Source organism: Dermacentor andersoni, chromosome 1 (genome assembly GCF_023375885.2).
Source record: "Dermacentor andersoni chromosome 1, qqDerAnde1_hic_scaffold, whole genome shotgun sequence".
NCBI classification, from domain to species: domain Eukaryota; kingdom Metazoa; phylum Arthropoda; class Arachnida; order Ixodida; family Ixodidae; genus Dermacentor; species Dermacentor andersoni.
Window position 1 is genome coordinate 359,034,159 of NC_092814.1, and position 20,981 is coordinate 359,055,139.

Genomic DNA, 20,981 nt, shown 5'->3' on the forward strand with positions numbered 1-20,981 from the left:
CAACACGCGTCCAAACTGCCATGTAAGCAGATATGTTCTTTCCTTGCGTGCATTTCAAGTTGCTCTTGCGCTGTGATCTGTACATTGCCCGTGGGATTTTCGGAGAGAGAGGAGTTTGCACGCGGACCCGTACTCCGTTACTGCGCCCGTCAGTCTAGCCAGTGCATGTGATCTCGCGCTCGATCGACGCTGAAGTCTACTAGTACGATTATATTAAGAACTCGCGACGGCTTGTTAGGCCTAGCGGCGCACAGGCAGCAGACTCAGTTCCTTCCCCCGACCTTCCTCCAGGGGAAGGAACTGCGTCTACTGCCTGTGCGCCGCTAGGCCTAATCAGTGCCGTTCGCACGGCAGTCGTGCTTTACAGTAGCCGTATTTGCAGCATCGCGCGCGCGGATCATGTCCGAAAATCCTGCGGCATAAATTATTTCGGGTGGCTTCTGAAAATTTGGTCGGCGAAGCTGTATTTGACGATTAATTTTGCTACTAGAATACATATTTTCTACCATGTGCACACAAATTTATCGCGCCATAACGGCCATAGTGCGCATTTTCCGTTTCGTTGTAGCAGAACACTCCATAGCATTAAAACAGGATCAGTTTTTTTCTACTCGTTATATCGAGGTTCGGCTGTTTTTTGTACTGCCGAGTCACCACGACAGGCGTCTTTGCCAGGTATATGGTATGTCGAGCTTTTCAGTTGATTCAATGTATGGATCAAGCGGGAATGAGGGCAACCATGCCACCTTTAACGAAATTGTGCTGGAAAGCACGCACTTGTGAATTGCCCGATTTGCTGTGAAGCTGATGACCTGGACTATTGTCAGTAATTATCTAATGTGTAATGTGCACTTTTGAGTTGTCCCTTGTAACCTGCAACTACATCTGTTGCTTGGAAGTTCTTAGCATACTGCAGGTACAGTATGCAATGCCAAACTTTGTAATCCCAGTGGCAACAGACACACATGTTGCCTCCATGCTTTGTAAAAAAATCGAGGAGCATTGCAGCAGCTAACATGCAAGCAGAGAAACCTGCATTTACATTTTAATCAAACCGCCAGCAAATTACAAAGAGTTAACGCAGTCAAGTGCATCTCGTGGTTATTGTTGTAGAAACTATACCATATGCCCCTCAAACATAAAAAGATGTCATATAATTGCAGGCATGAATGTTGGGAAACGTAGCAAATTTTAATTTGATACTGAAGTCTCAAAGTGCCGGACTTGGCGTCAACTAGGTTATTATGATGTCAGTACAAAGAACAAGATTTGCTTATGTCGTGTACCAGCAAAGCTAGATCTTGCACAGTGAAAAAAAAAAGGACCATGAAAGAGTGCCCCGCGAGTTCTTTTTGGCTGCACTCGCATGGTGGCAGCCTCAACCATCACAGGAATGGAGCAAGTCGATGTATTGTGACATCATGATGCGTCAGGACATGAAAAACTGAAACTGGTTCATAGAAGCAGGTATAATTGTAGATTACTTCGGACACTCGGGTGCTTGCCAACGTTTTTTCGAGGGTTCAGAGGGTGTTTACCTTTGGATGCAAGAAAAATGACGGAAGTGTCATGTCGGTGTAGTCGTTTCATTTAAGTTTTAAAATATACATCAACTCTTGACCTGTGTAACTGATTACTAGGCAAGCATATAAAATACAGTTCATTGAATTCGATGTCAAGCAGAATCACTCGTATCCTGTCATGGCATCTTGCAACCAAGAAAACGCTCGCTTATAAGTGCTGCTTGAAAGCAGCATGCAGCCTCAATTTGTTTTGAAGCAGAAAAAAAGAGTGTTATGAAAGATCACGAAAGGAAGAGCTTTACTACTTTTGATATGCTAATTACATACCTACATGAACTGTCTGTAGTGGTTGCTGTTCGGAGCTCTCGAAGGCAACTTGTGTAACAGCTTGTTGCTGACGCACTTTCTAGTGCAAAGTGAACAGCTCAAAGAATCACTAAGTTGAGCACCTTTCAACTTCTCATGTAGTTACATGGGCCACAAATTGCATTCTGGCTAGGGCAATTGATCTAGTGCCACAGGAACAATGCAATGCATGTCCACTAGAAAGGATGCACAGCAGGCTTGCAGTCGCAACCAGCATTTCTATTTATTCACTCAACCCAGGGTTAAACAAGGATGCCTGCCCTGTGCAGATGCAGGAATAAGATTAAAAAAAAAAAAAAAAAAGTTGTCAAGGTCCTTTCGACACGACTTAAAAGAAATGTTTCTGCATTCCTGATATCAGCATGCCGAGCCACCAACGCAAGATACAAACCCAACAATGATGCTCGACGCACACACGCACATACATGCACACACACTGCGGCATCTAACACAAGCTGCAACTAGGGAGCATGGCTCCCTTTCAATAACACGCGGGATGGCTCGTGAAGTTACCTTGGCAACTGCGACTCGGACCACTACGAGATCAAACGATGGTTTGTCCCTTGGCTGAGACCCGAGCAAACAAAGAAATCTCACAAGCCACACGGCACACAAGACTGCTCGCGACACTGGTGCTTACATGTCCTGCCCACGGCATCGCACATTTCAAAAGCTTGAGAGAGTGCGCACGCATGCACAGCTTTGGACAGCAACGGCTCTTGCAACAGAACTCGGTGTGCATTGGCAACTAATATATCTACCAAAAAGGACTGATTACTGCTGCTGTTACAGGTGCTGTTTTCAAAGCAAAGCCAACTCCTTGGACACTTTGGCACCTGGGGTGGCAGGGGGACCTTTCTTCTGCTTGACTGGAAAAATGACTTAAGACTAGAAGAAGAGTGTCCCAGCCTCATTTTAAAAAAGTGGACAGCACAGTGTAAGATGGAGAGGGGGGGGGCAGAAGCTTAAAAGGCAAAGTGCAGCACCACTGCAGGATTACGTAGACAATAGGGGGGGGGGGGGGGGCAGCATGCACAGGTGAGTAAAACAGTCTGAACTTTTGGGTTGATGATAACAGTAAAATCATCACGGTTTACAGCAAAACACGGATGCCAGTAGAGAAGAGTTGTAGCAAGCCAGGAATCAAAGTCCTGACACAACACTTAGTACCGAACAACTCGGCGTGCACACGTTCTTGCCAGGGTGAGACTGCTGGTTTAATGCAGCTCTCCTACATAGTATGCCATATGGAAAAACTGCAGCTTGGAGAGTGCAGGTGAAAAGTTCCACTCTAGCACGTTACATGCTGATAAGAGTAAAATTGCTCACCTGTTGATCAAGTTTCACAAGGGATTAAAAATGTTTAATTCTTTAGAGTGCTGCATCATTCGCAGCTGTACAACAGTGCCTATCAGGGTCACAAGGTAACACTACGCTGTGAACAATGAATCGTAAGTTACTGTAAACAAGACCACTTCTCACGTGATTAGGGTGCCAACCGGTAATTTCAAGATTTGAAGTCAAGATTACAAAAAATTACACATCAAGCACAGTCATGGTATTGTCAAGCAAAATGCAATGAACACACTCATCCCTGGCATAAGTGGCATGCGTGATACCTTTCTTTACACATCTATAGAGCACTATATGTCCCAGTACTTGCACACTGTCTGTCTGCGAAGCCTGGCTCCATTAGACCAGACGAGGCCAGTAGGAACAATGTTACAGGTAATAAACACTCATGTAAAGAAATTCACGGATCTGGTGAAGGCAAATGCACTTCGACCCACGACTGATGAACCGCATATGCCATTTCACGCGTAGCCATATAACCAGAGCATCGTAACTACCTTCTTAATGGAGGTGTCTCAGAAGCGCGTGCCTGTTGCATAAGACCATTGCTACGTCTAACAAAAAAAAGGCCGAAGTTAAAAGAGGGCAGAACTGTGAGCTTCACTGTGCGTACAATACGTAGAGGCGCTTCGCTGAAACTCGTGAGCATCAGAAACGAGCAGTAAAACACCAAAGAGCTTCGTGGCGACCGCAACAATCATGTTACACAAAACATTACAAAACAAGGGCCTACAGTTTTTCCCTCAACGTAAAGCTGAGCCGCAAACTAGCGATAAGGAGATTTTCTAATAAGCAGAATAAACACGGCCCGTTAAAAGCCTACTAAGAGGTTTGTAACGGCCCAGTGACACATATCAATACATACATCTGATGCCTGGCACAAGTCGAGCACTGCAAAGCACCTAAAGCAGCACAACTGTTGTTGCGGCGACGGCGGGGACGTCAGCACCAGTAGCAGCGGCAGCATCATCACACTTTATTATTTTTTTTTCTTTCCTGCAAACCCCCAAAGGATAAGAGAAGACAGCATAGCGGGTAGGGCTACTTCAGGCACCGTTCAAAGTACGTCGCGCCGATGTAGCCTCCAAGCATGGCCTTCTTGACGTTTTGTTCGAACAGTCTCCGGTTGCTCTGCAGAACTTCGGCGGCGTCCTTGTTGAGTGGGTCCTCGGGGTTGGGCTCGAGGAAGAGGTACTGCAGGCCGTAGACAATCGAATTGACCGTCAGCACAGGCTTCCAATCTTCGCGCAGGATGTTGAGGCAGACGTTGCCGTCCAGGTCTATGTTCGGGTGGTAGACCATTGTGTCGCACTTGACCTTGGGAGGTTCGTGCGGGTAGTTTGGGCTTACACGGAAGCTGAACACGAAGCGGCCGTTCCGGTAGAAGCCCTCGTCTGGGCAGATAACCAGCTTGAAGTTCAGCAGATCGTCCGGATCGGGGAACTCCATCTGACAGGTCTTCGGCAAGTTCAACTCGTTGATGTCCTTCGTAATGCGTAGCTGGGCCGCCGAGGCACGCTTCTGGCTCGCCGGCTTGTTGCCCGTCGCCTCACCATCCTTCTGTTGCTGCTTGAGGGAGAAGAGCTTGATCATTGTGACGCTCGTCAACTCCGCAGCACGAAATCACAGGAGAGACGCAGGCAACACCACGCACACAACGATGCCCCTACGCCTAGCGCCTAGGCCTTCCCACACTGCACCGCGCGGCAGCTAGATTGACCCTTCGACATGGTGTAGTCCTGATCCACCTCGTCTATCCATAGCTTTCTCTGGAGGAGGCTATGGTCTATCGTATGTAGTTATGCAAGCTACCGCTGCAGTAGAAGCGCTGCCGTCGCTAAAATTGGATGCTGTTCTGCGAGTGACGCGCACCGTGGGTTTACGTCTACTACGAGAACTGAAAAATGAAGAGCCGTGTTTACGTTCTGGAACAGCACCCGCAATAACTGGGAGGGTAGCGGCAGCCTGCGGGAATTCCAGTTGTGTTGCAGTTGTGTTGGTTGCGTATCTGGCTTGTCGCTTGTTGGGCACCGTTGTCCGTCCGCATCGTCGTCGTCGTTGTGCGGGCTTTTGTGGCCTAGGAATCGGTTTCACGGTGGGCTCGAGCTCCACGCGAGCCTCGCACTTCGCCACGCGGCTCGCGGACCCCGCGCTTGGCGCCCGGGATCCTTCCATCAGCCGTCTCGGGAACGGCAGCGGCGGTCTAGCAGCCCCCCAAACGCACCCGTTTGGAGGAGAGCTAGCGCCGTAAACAAGAGGGCCGGCCGACCGGGGCTTCGTCGATTGGAGTTGCGGCGCGGGTTCCAGCGCAAGGGGCTCGAAGATGTGTGGGCTACTCGTACGATGAAAGGGAAACGCTTCCACCTGATAGTGCGGCTCAAGTCACTCTTCTGGCTGCCCGCGTAGCCCGTGCACGGCATCCGCGGACTGCTATGCCGGTTGAGCGCCGCACCACAGGGCAGCTTCAGGCAGCTGAGAACGCGACCATCGCAGCGTTCTAGTCAGCAGCAGACGGCCGACCGAACGGGAACTCGCCGTCTTCTAGTTCCCAGCACGGTAAGAACGCTAGTTTTCATTCGCAGCTCGACTTGTGTAGTATGCCTTACGAGTTCATCTTGTAACCGCTGCGCTTGGATCGAAACCAAAGCGCGTGCTCGCGCGAGGCAGTCGCCAGAGCTGAACGTATCTCTCGCGCCTGCTTCACTTTCTTGCGTATGTAATCTGCGTCTCACTACGAAAAAAAAAAAAAAGTTTTATTGCAGTTTTGTTATTGGGGGAACAGCGGATAGGAGGGGGCAACAGTTCCAAGCTTTACGTATTCTGTGTGATCGTGTGGCTCGATTTTTCGGAGTTAAGACGTTCTGCTACCCGCTTTCCACGACTAGCGAAGCTAATCAGCTACAGAACGTGTTCAGCTTCACGGACAGGAAAATCTTATCCGGATGTGTCCAGTCGAGCTAGGTTAAAGCAGCCGCGTTTTTGACGACCACTGTAGAAGCCGTTTCGAACGCGGAGATAGCGCGCAAACAGCTGACACTGTATTCCGACCATGGTGTTAGTGGTCATTCCTGCTATGCTGCTACATAATGCTGGCGCATGATTTGTTTTGTTTGGCCAGGGTGAGTGGTCACGTGGGTAGTTGCCCCTAGCAGCGAGGTAATCTCCCCCCCCCTCCCCCCCACTACACGGCCATAGGTAAATGGCCTTGCTTATCAACTCGCCACACCTCTCGTTGTTTGTTTTGCTTTGTGTTCAGTGCTTGTTGATAAAAAAAGGGGTGCATTTAGAAATGACACACGGCACTGTTTATACAGGGAAGTTTGTGCATGTTGTAAGTTGTGGTTGGGTTGGGCTTAAAATGCCAGGTATTTTCTTCTGTAAGTTGTGCTTGTCGGCTTTGGTTTGCAATGCACTAGCTGTCTGTTAACTGCGCCAGGCAGACCAGTTTCTTCATTATGCTTCAGCAAGCACAATACTTGCCGAACAGCCTGAAGGACATTACTGGTTGCCGATTTTTTACAAAAGAAATGCACGTCATTGGTCCAGTTTGGTCCTTAGTTGAAGCAATATTGAAATTGTGCCTGATATATTTTGTTAATCAGTGTGATATATGCCGAATGTTTTCATCTGAACATTACTATGTAAACTTGAAGGTTGGTAAATTTTGCAAACAAGCTGAAATGTTTTTTGTGCAAATGTCTACAGGATTTACTCAACCTATCATTGCCATCAAATATATAGCCATTCAATGAGTGGTAAACACTGATTGGATAGTAAAAAAATAGACATGATAATAGCATTTTAGGCAAAATTTTTAAAATTTTCCTCCTCTAATAGCAAGGGAAGACGCTTGATTCAGGTGCTTGTTGGTCCATTTATCCAGACTGGAGTGTGCTGAGGTGGGGATGTAAATTATCTCACTGTAAAGGAGGTGCAGCACATCTAAGCACCTGGCTGCTACACCCCTTGTCTAAGATTGCAAATAAATATCCTCGCTGACATATTAAAGCAGCTTTACGAGATGCGTTAATGTATGACGGTAAAAAACTAGTTGGAAATTTAAGTGTTATCACAATAATGTTCGTATGCTGAAAAAAACTTGCCCACTGCCACACATGGCCACAGGTGTGGCATTCATATGCACATATTCATATGCATTCATATGCACATAAATTTGCATGGCTACAATTCCTCAAAAACAGTTATTTTGTAAATAATTCAAAAAGTAACTACTTGCCCCCACTTATGCATTAGATTAATATTTGTGCTTTTTAGCATGTTTACAATTGTACTTCAACCTTCCTCTGCCTAAACAATGTATTCCTTATCGTGTAATCTTTCCATGCTTATTTCTAGATAAATGAATTTTAAAGCAGTCAATGCTAAATCATTTTTAATACTGCGTAAATAGGTACATACGCCTGTGTGGAGGTAGGCTTGTGCTTGGTAGATCCAATTGTGAATCAGTGTGTTTTGGCATAAGTGGAATGCATGAATCTGCTTAGTAAAGTCTGTATTATGGGGATGCCTCAGAAACCTGAACTTCATTGCCGCCTTGGGGTGCAGCTGAACACTGGCGTGCCTTTCGTGGTTGCTTATTAACTATGCTGCCAAACGCAACTTCGTGGGTTTAATGTCTGGCTGCAGCAGCCACTTTATAATAGGGGCAGCATTGAAGTACATTTGGCCAACATATTTTGGGTGCGCAGCAAAGAACCCCAGGTTGTTAAAATTGATCCTGGGTTCCCTTCCACTGCAGTGCTTGTCGTAGCTCGTGTGTTGCTTTGGCAATGTAAATGCTATCAATCAACGTGTGCCTTTCTGTGCTAGCTGTGCTGTGCTGCTTTTCATTCCTGAAGCTCTTGGGATGCGAGCCAGCAACTTGTGGCCTCTTTGTGGTCCTACTGCTATAAGTAAAGTTGAGCTCTTATACTTGCATTTTGTGCACCTATTCTATATCATGTGCCATATTCTTCTGGACAGATTGCAAAAAAATATTGCCTCTGGGTCATAGTGCAATTGTTTCTCAGATGCCCTTCTTGCACAATTTGGGACAAAAGTGATAGGAACACCAATGTATTTTTAGATTTTGGGGGCGGATTTATTCAAACAGGCCGCCAATGGAAACTGACCCTGTCAACCTTTAATTGCCGAACTCTGTCGAGTGAGGCTAGCTTTGCAGGACTCTTTGAGGAACTATCAGACATTGTTTGGGATATCATCGGCCTTAGTGAGATTAGAAGAACTGGTGAGGCTTATACATTGCTGAATAACGGGCATGTCCTCTGCTATAGAGGTCTCCCAGATAACAAGCAATACGGGATAGGATTCCTAATCCATAAGGACATAGCGGGCAACATTGACGAATTCTACAGCATTAAGGAGAGGGTAGCTGTAGTCGTAATCAAACTTAATAAGAGGTATAGATTAAAGGTAGTACAAGCCTACGCTCCAACATCCAGTCACAATGATGACGAAGTAGATCAGTTTTATGAAGATGTTGAATTAGCAATAAGAAAAGTGCAAACTCAGTATACTGTCGTATTGGGGGACTTCAATGGAAAAGTGGGGAAAAAGGCTGGGGAACAAGCAATTGGCAACTGCGGCATAGATTCTAGGAGCGCTAGAGGAGAGATGCTGGTGGAATTCACAGAAAGCAATAAGCTTTGAAAATGAACACCTTTTTCAGGATGCTTAGAGACAGAAAGTGGACCTGGAAAAGCCCTAATGGGGAGACAAGAAATGAAATTGATTTTATACTCTCTGCTGATCCCAGCATAGTGCAGGATGTAGAAGTGATAGGTAGGGTAAAGTGCAGTGCTAGTGAGGGCTAGGATTCACCTCAATTTGAAGAGAGAAAGAGCAAAATTGGTCAAGAAGAAACAGGTCAACCTTGAATCAGTAAGGGTAAAAGCAGATGAATTCAGGCTGGTACCTGCAAACAAATATGCAGCGTTAGAACAGAGAGATGATGATTATGACATAGAGGTAATGAATGAAACCGTAACTAGGCTGGCTGCAGAGGTAGCAATTGAAGTGGGAGGCAAGGCATCAAGGCAACCAGTAGGCAAGTTCTCCAAAGTAACAACGGACCCAATAAAGAAACGACAAAGAATGAAAGTGTTCAATTCAAGTGAACATAGAATTCACAGAACTGTCAAAACTGATCAAAAAGGCAAAAATAGGTGATATTCGAAACTATAACGTGAGAATGACTGAAGAAGCCGTAAAAGATGGATGCAGCCTGAAATCAGTGAGAAGGAAACTTGGCATAGGACAAACCAAGATGTATGCACTGAAAGATAGCAGGGTAATATCATGAAGATATAGTAAAAGCAGCAGAAGAATTCTATACTGACCTGTACAGGACCCAGAGGAGTCAGGATACCTCAATTAGAAACAGTAATGAACAGTATACAGAAACTTCTCCTATAACTAGCGATGAGGTCAGAAGGGCCTTGCAAGACATGAAACGAGGAAGAGTGGCAGCAGAAGATGGAATAACGGTTGATTTAATCAAAGATGGAGGAGACATAATGCTTGGAAAACTGGCGGCTCTTCATATGAAGTGCCTATCGACTGCAAAGGTCCCAGAAAACTGGAAGAATGCAAACATTGCACTAATCCACAAAAAGGGAGACGTTGAAGAATTGAAAAATTATAGGCCCATTAGCTTACTCCCAGTATTATATAAAATATTTACCAAAATAATCTCCAATGGAATAAGGGCAACACTGGACTTTAGTCAACCAAGGGAACAGGCTGGCTTCAGGAAGGGATACTCTACAATGGATCACATCCATGTCATTAATCAGGTTATCGAGAAATCCGCAGAGTACAATAAGCCTCTCTATATAGCTTTCATAGATTACGAAGAGGCATTTGATTCAGTAGAGATACCAGCAGTCATAGAGGCATTTGGTAATCAAGGAGTACAGACCGCTTATGTAAATACCTTGGAAAATATCTACACAAGTTCTACAGCTACCTTAATTCTACACAAGAAAAGCAGGAAGATACCTATAAAGAAAGGGGTCAGACAGGCAGACACAATCTCTCGAATGCTATTTACTGCGTGCTTGGAATAAGTATTCAAGCTATTAAACTGGGAAGGTTTAGGAGTAAGGATCGACGGTGAATATCTCAGCAACCTTCAGTTTGCCAATGACCTTGTTCTATTCAGCAACAATGCAGACGAGTTACAACAAATGATTGAGGAGCTTAACAGAGAGAGAGTGAGAGTAGGGTTGAAGATTGATATGCAGAAGGACAAAGATAATGATGAATAGCCGGGCAGGGGAACATGAGTTCAAGATCGCCAGTCAGCCTCTAGAGTCTGTGAAGGAGTATGTTTACCTAGGTCAATTATTCACAGGGAACCCTGATCATGAGAAGGAAATTCATAGAAAAATAAAAATGTGTTGGATTGCATACGGCAGACATTGTCGGGTCATGACTGGAAGTTTACCATGATCATTGAAAAGGAAGGTGTACATTCAGTGAATTTTACCAGTGCTGACATATGGGGCAGAGACAAAGAAGCTTGAGAACAAGTTGAGGACCGCGCACAGAGCGATGGAACAAAGATTTCTAGGCATAATGTTAAGAGAAAGAAAGAGAGCGGTTTGGATTAGAGAGCAAACGGGTATAGCCGATATACTAATTAACATTAATACAAGAAGATGGAGCTAGGCAGGTCATGTAATGCGCCGGTTCGATAACCGTTGGACTATCAGAGTCACAAAATGGGTACCAAGAGAAGGGAAACGCAGTCGAGGACGGCAGAAGACAAGGAGGAGTGATGAAACTGGGAAATTTGTGGGTGCTAGTTGGAATCGGTTGGTGCAGGACAGGGGTATTTAGAAATCGCAGGGAGAGGCCTTTGTCCTGAAGTGGACATTAAAACAGGCTGATGATGATGATGATGATTCTTAAAACTGGCACTAGTGCCAGAAATTTCTCAAGTGAACATGCCCATTATTACATAGCCTCATTATTGCAATTGCCACATGTGCCTTTACTAAAGTGGATAAGGATTTAATGGGGCACTGAAGAGAAATGCAAAGTCCGGTTGATGGACTTATAAAGTATTCTTTCAATACTCTATTTTCCTTAAATTTGATGTGAGAGGTTGCTTACTATAATAGAAAGCAGACTAAACTTAGCTATTTAAAATTTTGCTAGGAAATCTGTGTGATGTTAAACTTCAGTGCGTTTTCTTGTATTTTAACCATTGTGGCAGAAATAGAAGTTCTGTCAACTTGCGAAGTTTGCTACTTGGCTTTCCTTTGCCAATAAATAGTTAACTGGGCAGAGTAGGTGCCATAAATATTTATGGTGAACTCGTGCAGAAACTTCAAGGTGGTGCTTGGGCCACCTTTTTTAGTTTTTTTCTGACTCATCATCATCATCATCATCATCCTTGCTACACCCACTGCAGGGCAAAGGCCTCTCCCATACTTTTCCAACTACCCCGGTCATGTGCTAATTGTGGCTATGTTGTCCCTGCAAACGTCTTAATCTCATCCGCCCACCTAGCTTTCTGCCACCCCCTGCTACGCTTCCCTTCTCTTGGAGTCCAGTGCGTAACCCTTAATGACAATTGGTTATCTTCCCTTCTCATTACATGCCCTGCCCATGCCGATTTCTTTGTCTTGATTTCAACTAATATGTCATTAACCCGCGTTTGTTCCCTCACCCAATCTGCTCTTTTCTTATCCCTTAAAGTTACACCCATCATTCTTCTTTCCATAGCTCGTTGCGTCATCCTCAATTTAAGTAGAACCCTTTTCGTAAGCCTCCAGGTTCCTGCCCCGTAGGTTAGTACTGGTAACACACAGCTGTTATACACTTTTCTCCTGAGGGATAATGGCAACCTGCTGTTCATGATCTGAGAATGCCTGCCAAACGCACCCCAGCCCATTCTTATTCTTCCAATTATTTCAGTCTCATGATCTGGATCCGCGGTCACTATCTGCCCTAAGTGGATGTATTCCCTTACCACTTCCAGTGCCTCGCTACCTATCGCAAACTGCTGTTCTCTTCCGAGACTATTAAACATTACTTAATTTTTTTAAAAGGGTTCTACTTAAATTGAGGATGACGCAACGAGCTATGGAAAGAAGAATGATAAGTGTAACGTTAAGGGATAAGAAAAGAGCAGATTGGATGAAGGAACAAACGCGAGTTAATGACATCTTAGTTGAAATCAAGAAAAAGAAATGGGCATGGGCAGGACATGTAATAGGGAGGGAAGATAATCGATGGTCATTAAGGGTTACGGACTGGATTCCAAGGGAAGGGAAGCGTAGCAGGGGGCGGCAGGAAGTTAGGTGGGCGGATGAGATTAAGAAGTTTGCAGGGACGACATGGCCACAATTAGTACATGACCAGGGTTGTTGAAGTATGGGAGAGGCCTTTGCCCTGCAGTGGGCGTAACCAGGCTGATGATGATGATGATATTCCACACATTTCTCTATCACCTGATCGAGAGTGTAAATGTGGTCTATTGTTGAGTAGCCTTTACGGAATCCTGCCTGGTCCTTTGCTTGACAGAAGTCTAAGGTGTTCCTTATTCTATTTGCGATTACCTTAGTAAATACTTCGTATGCAGCGGACAGTAAGCTGATCGGTCTATAATTTTTCAAGTCTTTGGTGTCCCCTTTCTTATGGATTGAGATTATGTTGCGTTCTTCCAAGGTTCCGGTATGCTCAAGGTCATGAGGCATTGCGTATACAAGGTGGCCAGTTTCAACTTATCAGTTTTGACTAAGTCTTGACTTATCAAGCCTCCACATATGGCAAGAGGGGTTTTTGTGGTATTGTAGGAGTGTAATTTACTCATACAACTCCACTTGCCTTTCCTTTCGTGTCCCTTTAATTGGTGAAGCTTTGTTAATTGGGTACCTGAACATGACAATGTATGATATATCTTATCACTGGCTCTTCAATAACCTGCCCGAAAAGGTGGAGCTATGGGGTTTGTTCTAGGCGGTTAAAAAAAGATACATTCAAAGAAAAACAAAATGGATGGTACATATTTATTGGCTTTAGGTGGATGATAGTGCATAATTTTTCTGGATTAGAAGAGTTCCGTTTTGATTCCTTCATAGTCTGGGTATGTAGCAAGCACATTATTCATTTTTATGCACAGTACTTCTGCAGGCTTGCACTGCTGCTGCCCTAGCTGCCCCAACTGAGGGCCTTTGCGCTAGGGATGGGGGTTGAGTCGGTTCATATATTAGGGGTTTCAAAACAATAGTAAATTGGTGCATTTCAAAACACCAGTAAAATGAAACACTACTCCATGTAGAAGAAGAAAGATGTAAATGGGGCTTATGGGTAGGATGTAAACACAGCAATGCATTTCGCTGCAGTGCAAGAATATCAAAAGAAAGGGGCACTGTCGACAGACTACCTATACATCAACACAATGCCTCAACAAAATAAGTTACATAGTCACATTTCCAAACATTTCTAAGTAGGTAATGGCGGTGTTGTAGCGGGGAGGCTGCTCAGAATAAAAATGAAGATGCAAAAGTTGTATGGGCATGTCGATGGACAACACGGGAGAAATTAACATGCTGAGATACAGGCAAGGTGCTGTTGTAAGAAGAGTACAGTGCAGAAGAGAATAAAAAAGAAAGCTTTTAAACGACAATCTGGCAATGCAGTGGCGGAAGCACTTGGGTGATAAGCTGGTCCATGCACTGTTATATGGCTTAGAAGGCAAGATTGAGGCGTGTCCCATATGGCAGATGTGTCTTCTGGTTTAGTTTTTACGAGCAATTTGTATGGAAAAAGTTCTACCTGCGATGGTGGTGAGTGGCACAAATAACAAAAAGATGCTTCAGTTTGTTGATGAGATAGTGTTTTACCAACATGGGGGGGGGGGGGGGGCTCACCAGGATAGGCTGTTATCAGTGGCCACTTCAAAAAACCCACATTGGCTATTGCTAAGATCATCTCATTGGCAAAAAGAAACCTTGTTTTTTTTCTAAGCCGTGAATATGAGTGCTAAGGGCATAAAATGAAATGCAAACAGTAGAATGTGTGGCCAAAGATGCACTTTGCAACATGTGCCAGTGATTGTCACAGATAGCTGTGTATGTCTGGTTTTTCTGGTATAAGTGAGGAGGCATGCCAATAACAGGCATGACTTGGCTTCTGTTTTCTTTGGTGCGTATTCTCTAGCTTTGCTGGTAAGGTGCCACATCATGCAATGTTCTCACCAGTTTGAACTGGTGTGCAGTATCCCTGGCTGGCATGGGTGAGGCTAGTGTGCTCGCCATCAAAGGAAACGGGAGCCAAAGTGCCCAGTCCTTTCTTCCAGCAGCCAAATGGGATGTGTGGTTGTCTCCGTCAATCACTCGCAGATGGCACAATTGGAAAAATTGTGGCTTGGTGTACCGTAATGGATGGATAAGACGTGAACATAACCTATCCAATGTGAACAGCAATATGAGAAGATTCTAGTTAGCTTTGGAATGCTAAAACAAAGCACTAAAGATCAGCTTTAGACTGCTGGAGCATTATTTCCTAACTTTGTTGTTTCTATGGTCGGTAAAAGGATTGTTACTGGCAGAGAAAACTAAGACCAAACTTCATTTTTTTACTTGCGTAGTCAAACTTTGTCCCTGATGATGCCAGTGGGATATCATGCCTTTACTGTATTTTCAGGTATTTTGATAGCTTTTGTGCACAAGCCTCCCTGGGAAGTTGTCAGCTCGAGTTTTTATGTACTTTATAATGCAATGTAATCTTCAGTTACTGCTGAACAGTTCGTCAATCTCTAGCAGATGCTGTCAAAAGTTGTGATGTAATCGGGCTCTGGTGCTGCAGTTTTATTATTCTTTGTTGCTAGGGTATTGTTTCTAGCCAACTGGCTTCCATTCAAGCAAGGCTGGCCTCTTTACTATCCCAGAAGTGTGGCTACCGAAAGTTACCAGGGTAGCTCAAAGGCCAGCTGTGACCAAATTTCACTTTGGATACATTCATTATAATTGAGTAGCATACATATCACCTGTTTTCTTTTAGTTTGGACAGATAAAAAAAAAATATATGGGATGGCATTCTGGTTTTAGTGCAAGAGGTGGAAATTATCTACGTGAGATATTGGAATGTCCATGCAGCTAAATAAGATTCACTAATCAACTTTTTAATTATTCACTATGGGCACATTTTCCAATTGTGAAAATTGCAGCTGTGCATGGCAAATAAGTTCTGCAGAAGCCTGCAAGGTGGAGGAAAGTAGATGAGAGGGGAAAATTGGCATCCTCCTTAATTGTAGCAACTGAGAAACCTGCATGGGTTTCTTTTGTAGCTTCATGCTACAATTCGGGTGGATGTCAATTTTTCGCTTTCATGTACTTTCCTCCATCTTGAAAATTTACGCAGAACTGATGTGCCACATTCAGTGTCTCAAGTTGTCGATTAATTCGCCCTCGCTCTGTGATTGGCTAGCCTTCTAGTTTGCTCAGATGGTAGAGCGACCGCCCCACAAAGGCGTTGGTCCCAGGTTCGAGTCCCTGACCAGGACGAATTTTTCTTCAACTGCGAGGCTTTCTTTCTGAGAAACCCATATAGGTTTCCTTTGTAGCTTTATGCTACAATTCAGGTGAATGCCAATTTTTCCCATTCTTGCAACTGTGCAGTATTAACAGATGGAATGAGAATGGAATGAAAGCTCTAGATTCCGCAATGAGGTTGGAATGGAATGGGCACTTGGTCCCAGAGTGCTAAGTGTTTCAGCAAGACTACAAAACTGGTAAATTTGCCAATTAGACTAGACTACTGAAGTACTATAGCGCCAAACAGACGACACAAGAAGAGACACGGACGAGCGCTTACTAACAACTGATGTTTAATGACGGAAACACACAATATATATACGCAATTTTGGCGGCGCAACTCGCGCATTGTCACAACATCACATGGTAACTAGGCAAAAGGCGATAGAACGATTGTGAAGGTGACGTTCGTGAAGATGACACGTGGTGTACAGGGCCAAATGACTATAAATGATAATGGTTACGCGATACACAAACACCGCCGTAAGGGAGTACCCCATAAAAAACTAAAAGATTAGGAATATTCACCAGGGGCAGGCGGTGCAGCAACATGCTCAGTTTTAACTATGGGCTTCTAAAAATGACATCTCACTTTTATACAGAATTTTTGATGGTTCGCTTACGCATTCAAGGCCCTTCCCTTTCATGTGGAAGGCTTCCTTCAGCTCACGGGCCACGCTGTCTCGACTTCTGTCCAGAATGATGGTCTCTCTTAGGCGAGGCTTGCACCCGCACTCTTTGCAATGGATGGCCATATTGGAACCAGTTCCTTTTTCCTGTGACCTTTCGTGTTCTTTTAGCCTTTCATTTATACACCGCCCCTTTTGTCCTATGTAAACCTTTTTGCATGAGAGCGGAATTTGATAAACTACCCCTTCCTTGCAACTGACAAGTGGATTGGTATGCTGGGTTCCGCAGGTCGCGCGTTCAGTTTTTTGGTTGTTAACACGGGCGCACAATGTAGCAAGTTTTGAAGGGGCTGAGAAAACAACCGGGACTTTGAATTTACTCGCGACCTTTTTCAGGTTGTGGGCTACGCGGTGAGAGTACGGTACGACTACAGGTCTTAATCTCCTGGTTTGTTCTTGCGTGTTTTTTCTTGCTTTCCCTTTTATCTTCTGGAGCAGGCACTCTACTACAGAACCCCGCCTCCTTTAGCCTTTCAATCTGCTGATGGAAGCTGCTTCGTATGGCATGCTTACATGACTTCCTGGCAGCCGATTCCAATGCCCCTGTGGCTATCGCTCTTTTTACGATCTTAGAGTGGGCTGACTCGTAAGACAAGAGCTCTTTTTGCGCTCGGGGTTGGTACTTCCAGTACACTTCAGCTCCCAGGCTGAGCTCGAGGTCTAAAAACTATAACTTATTGTTCTTTGGTAGTTCAAAGGTGTATTCTAAACCATGGCTATATTTCATAAAAACATCTAGCATCTCTTTTACAGTTTCCTGGTGGCCTGGTGGATCCTGTCTGTTTAGCACAATTAGGAAATCATCTACATATCTAAATACTTTCAAAACCTTCTGTTTGTCAAGCATGCTGTCCAAAACGCTATCAACTGGCGAAAGAAAAATGTTGCTTAAGATAGGGGCTACACCATCACCATCAAAAATTCTGTATAAAAGTGAGATGTCATTTTTAGAAGCCCATAGTTAAAACTGAGCATGTTGCTGCGCCGCCTGCCCCTGGTGAATATTCCTAATCTTTTAGTTTTTTATGGGGTACTCCCTTACGGCGGTGTTTGTGTATCGCGTAACCATTATCATTTATAGTCATTTGGCCCTGTACACCACGTGTCATCTTCACGAACGTCACCTTCACAATCATTCTATCGCCTTTTGCCTAGTTACCATGTGATGTTTTGACAATGCGCGAGTTGCGCTGCCAAATTTGCGTGTATATATTGTGTGTTTCCGTCATTAAAGCATCAGTTGTTAGTAAGCGCTCGTCCGTGTCTCTTCTTCTTGTGTTGTCTGTTTGGCGCTATAGTACTTCAGTAATATGCGCCAACTAGCCCAACAAAAAGTTCTGCTAGACTAGACTACACTATTTCGATGGTGCATTCACTTGTATTTGAAGCATAAAAATTTTACAGTGATGCTCCTTTTTGTCTGTGCTATCTAAAACTGCCTTTTATGCATTACACTTTTTGTTGCAGTTAGGCTTAATTTATTTATTCATAATACGTCAAAGGTCCGAGAAATGGGACGATTACATGAGGGGCCTTTAACCTTTAACTTTAGTATTTTTTTACATTTTTCACTTACTCTATACTCCTTCGGTATCTACCTATAGGTGACTGCAACGGCTGTGGTAATTACAAATGAGGTATTCTACTCATTGTACACTTCTGATGACCCTGAAACCTTTCTTTGTTTTAATGTTGAAATGTATTTAAAAATATCGTCTTTTAGTTACTTAAAAGTAAACAGTAAGTTGTCAAGAATGATCAGATTTAGCAAGCGCATGCTTGAGCTACGAAAAAGGGACACAGGCCAATGACAGCCATGTCGTTAATGGTTGCACCTTGCACAAGTCCACAGTGATTTCAAAAGCGTGCAGTGTTTTTTTTGCATTGTTGAGTATCCAGAATGCGCCATAGCAAGCGGTCAGAGAGGTGTGCTGGGAAATGGTGCCCGCTTGTCTACTAGTAAATGTGAGAAAAAAAAACCTGTCTGGCTTCAGCAATATCCTTATATTATTATTATTATATATTATTATATATATATTATTATTATTATATTATTATTATATTATTATATTATATTATATCCTTGGTTCTAAATTCATTCGAGGCCATCATCTTAATTTTGCTTGCCTGTTTTTCCTCAATTTAATTGCGCTTGCCCACTACAGGGGACTTGCTGTAACATCACTTCGTACTTTTCTTTACTTGAATAATTAATAGAGACTACAGGTACCAATGCCATGAAGAGATGAGAAGCCACAAAGCGTGTTTGTTCTTGTGAAAAAAAAATTGTGCATAGCATTATGTTGTTAAGACTTAAAAAAAAATTTTCTCACTAGGCATGCAAGTGCAAGTAGCAAACAGTTATAAAGAAAACATATAATTTACTGAAATTTGAGGAATTTAACGGACCAGCTCAGCCACAACAGGAGTGGGAGTTTTCTTACTCGCCATTTTGAGGTGTTTAAAGAATTTAAAGAAAAGGAATTATGGAGATTTCTACTCTATGGAATTGAATGGGAATGGAATGTAGTTCTCCATTCTGCAACTCTGGTGTCCAAATCCACACCTCAGTGAGGATTTTCTCTAGATAACAAAACCTGATCTTGAAGGCTATGCTTTTACTGACCATGTGTTGAAAGCAATTTGGGAGCTGGTAGCACATCATAGACGCCATGTTTTAGACGTCACCTATTTGTCCATTTCTTTATTAGACTTTTAGCGTGTCCGCTATTCCGGCAAACCGGGGTGGTTTAAGCGGATTACCGGATGGTTGGGGGCGTAAACGTGAGCGTCCAGATTGGTGGCGCCAGCTGGTGGCGCAAAGCTCAACCACCTAAACAGAGAGCCAATTATATATTCTTCTTAGCTGGGGTGTAAGTTTTCGACAGCGGTGTAATTGTGAACACAATTACACTGCTGTCGAGATTTTCAGTGTGATGCAGGCATTGACCTCCAAAATGACCAATTTTGGGGGTCATGCTCAGGTACTGTGCCATTTCTCAACATTCCTGGTTCTGTGTAATTTCTGGTGGGCAATAATGGCAGTTGTTTTTGAAGTTCTGATATAAAAAAATTTTATTCTTGCATGTTTATGATGCACTCGTATGTAAAACTAAAATTTTACAGAGAGCCTGCTCTATGTCCACGTCGTCTAAAACTAGGATTCTTATGTGGTCCAATTTTTGTTGCAGTTGGCCTTTTATTTATTTATTCATAATACCTCAAAAGTCCCAGAATTAAGAGGTTACATTTAGGCTGTACTGGCAAATTATGCTTCATTGATATTCAGTATAACTGCTCTTGTGCCTGGTAAGCATGAAGAGACACAAAAACTCGGGTGGCAACACTCAGCCCCTCTTTCCATAACATCACAGCAACTGCTCGGGTCTTGTTTCTTGGTAAACGAAGGCTACTTTGCATTCTAAATAAAGAAAGCAATAACTCAGCCTAGCAAGCTTGGAGAACTTTTCCTCTGCTGCTCATGTTTTATTTATTTATTTATTTATTTATTTATCTATTATACCTCAAGGGCCTCGATGTGGGGCAGTACATGAGGAGGGCATGTGTATAGCAGTCGTGGGTTACATGGTAAAATTTTCTTTGGCGGACTTGAATTGGAGGTGCTGTGTTATCAAAGCAATGTATCAAGGAAGGTCCTTCCAGTCTTGGGCAGTACATAAGAAAAAAACTTTTTGATATATCGTTGTGCTATCTCGTAGAGAATAAATAGCCTTTGATGGCTGCTGCGGGATATGCAAGGCACACGTTGAATGAGATCGTTGTTTGGTGCTAAAGAGTAGAATGAGTAGAAGTGCTAGAGTAGAATGAGACAATACAATGAGAAGTGAGTGTGGCAAGATGAAGTTGATTTGAGGGCAGTAACACTGCTATGAGTAGCTAGAGAAAATAAATCTGGAGGCACAGTTTTGGAATGATCCTAGCATTTTAACTAGATTAGCTTGGCGAGGTTCAAAAACGGAACCAGCATACTCAAGCTTAGGCCAGGCAAGTGTTATGTACGTGAGAAGTTTAACAGAAGGTGGCACGAAGACTAGATTATGGCTTAAGTAGCCTAGCACATGATTTGCAGAATTAATGATTTAGATAATATGCTTGGACCAAGTAAGATTTCAAGAAACGCCACGGTACTTAAGAATCAGTGAGAGCATTAGGGCAACTGTAAATGGTAATAAACCAGATGATGTGCAGTCATGGCAGTGGTGAAAGAAAATGAAAAAGGTTTTGTTAGTATTTAAGGACATAAGCCAGTTATCGCACCATTCCTGTATTAGATAATGGTAGTTTTGTCGGGTAGAGAGATCAGCAGCATTACATATAGGGCGGTACACAGCGGTACACAATAGAATCATTGGCAAAGAGCCATATGTTAGACTGAACATGGGGGTGAGATGTTAAAGGGGCCCTGAAACACTTTTCTAACTAATCATTATTACCATTGTTACCGATCATTTAACCACCAT

At 43.7% G+C, this 20,981-nt stretch overlaps 2 protein-coding genes across 8 annotated transcripts in view; one reads left to right on the forward strand and one right to left on the reverse strand.

Annotated features, from left to right (window-relative positions):
• Positions 1-2,087: 2,087 nt before the first annotated feature.
• UbcE2M (NEDD8-conjugating enzyme UbcE2M) lies at positions 2,088-4,927 on the reverse strand. The gene has a single exon (XM_050166926.3). It carries the CDS (start codon positions 4,833-4,835, stop codon positions 4,284-4,286), a length of 552 nt encoding a protein of 183 aa, XP_050022883.1. The 5' UTR covers positions 4,836-4,927; the 3' UTR covers positions 2,088-4,283.
• Positions 4,928-5,038: 111 nt separating this feature from the next.
• roq (RING finger and CCCH-type zinc finger domain-containing protein roquin) overlaps positions 5,039-20,981 on the forward strand; it is a 150,859-nt gene continuing 134,916 nt past the window's right edge. For all 7 annotated transcript variants that reach the window (XM_055063858.2, XM_055063860.2, XM_055063862.2 and 4 more), the window contains exon 1: positions 5,039-5,798. The gene's annotated coding sequence lies outside the window, so the exon portion shown is untranslated. The remainder of the gene's footprint in view (positions 5,799-20,981) is intronic.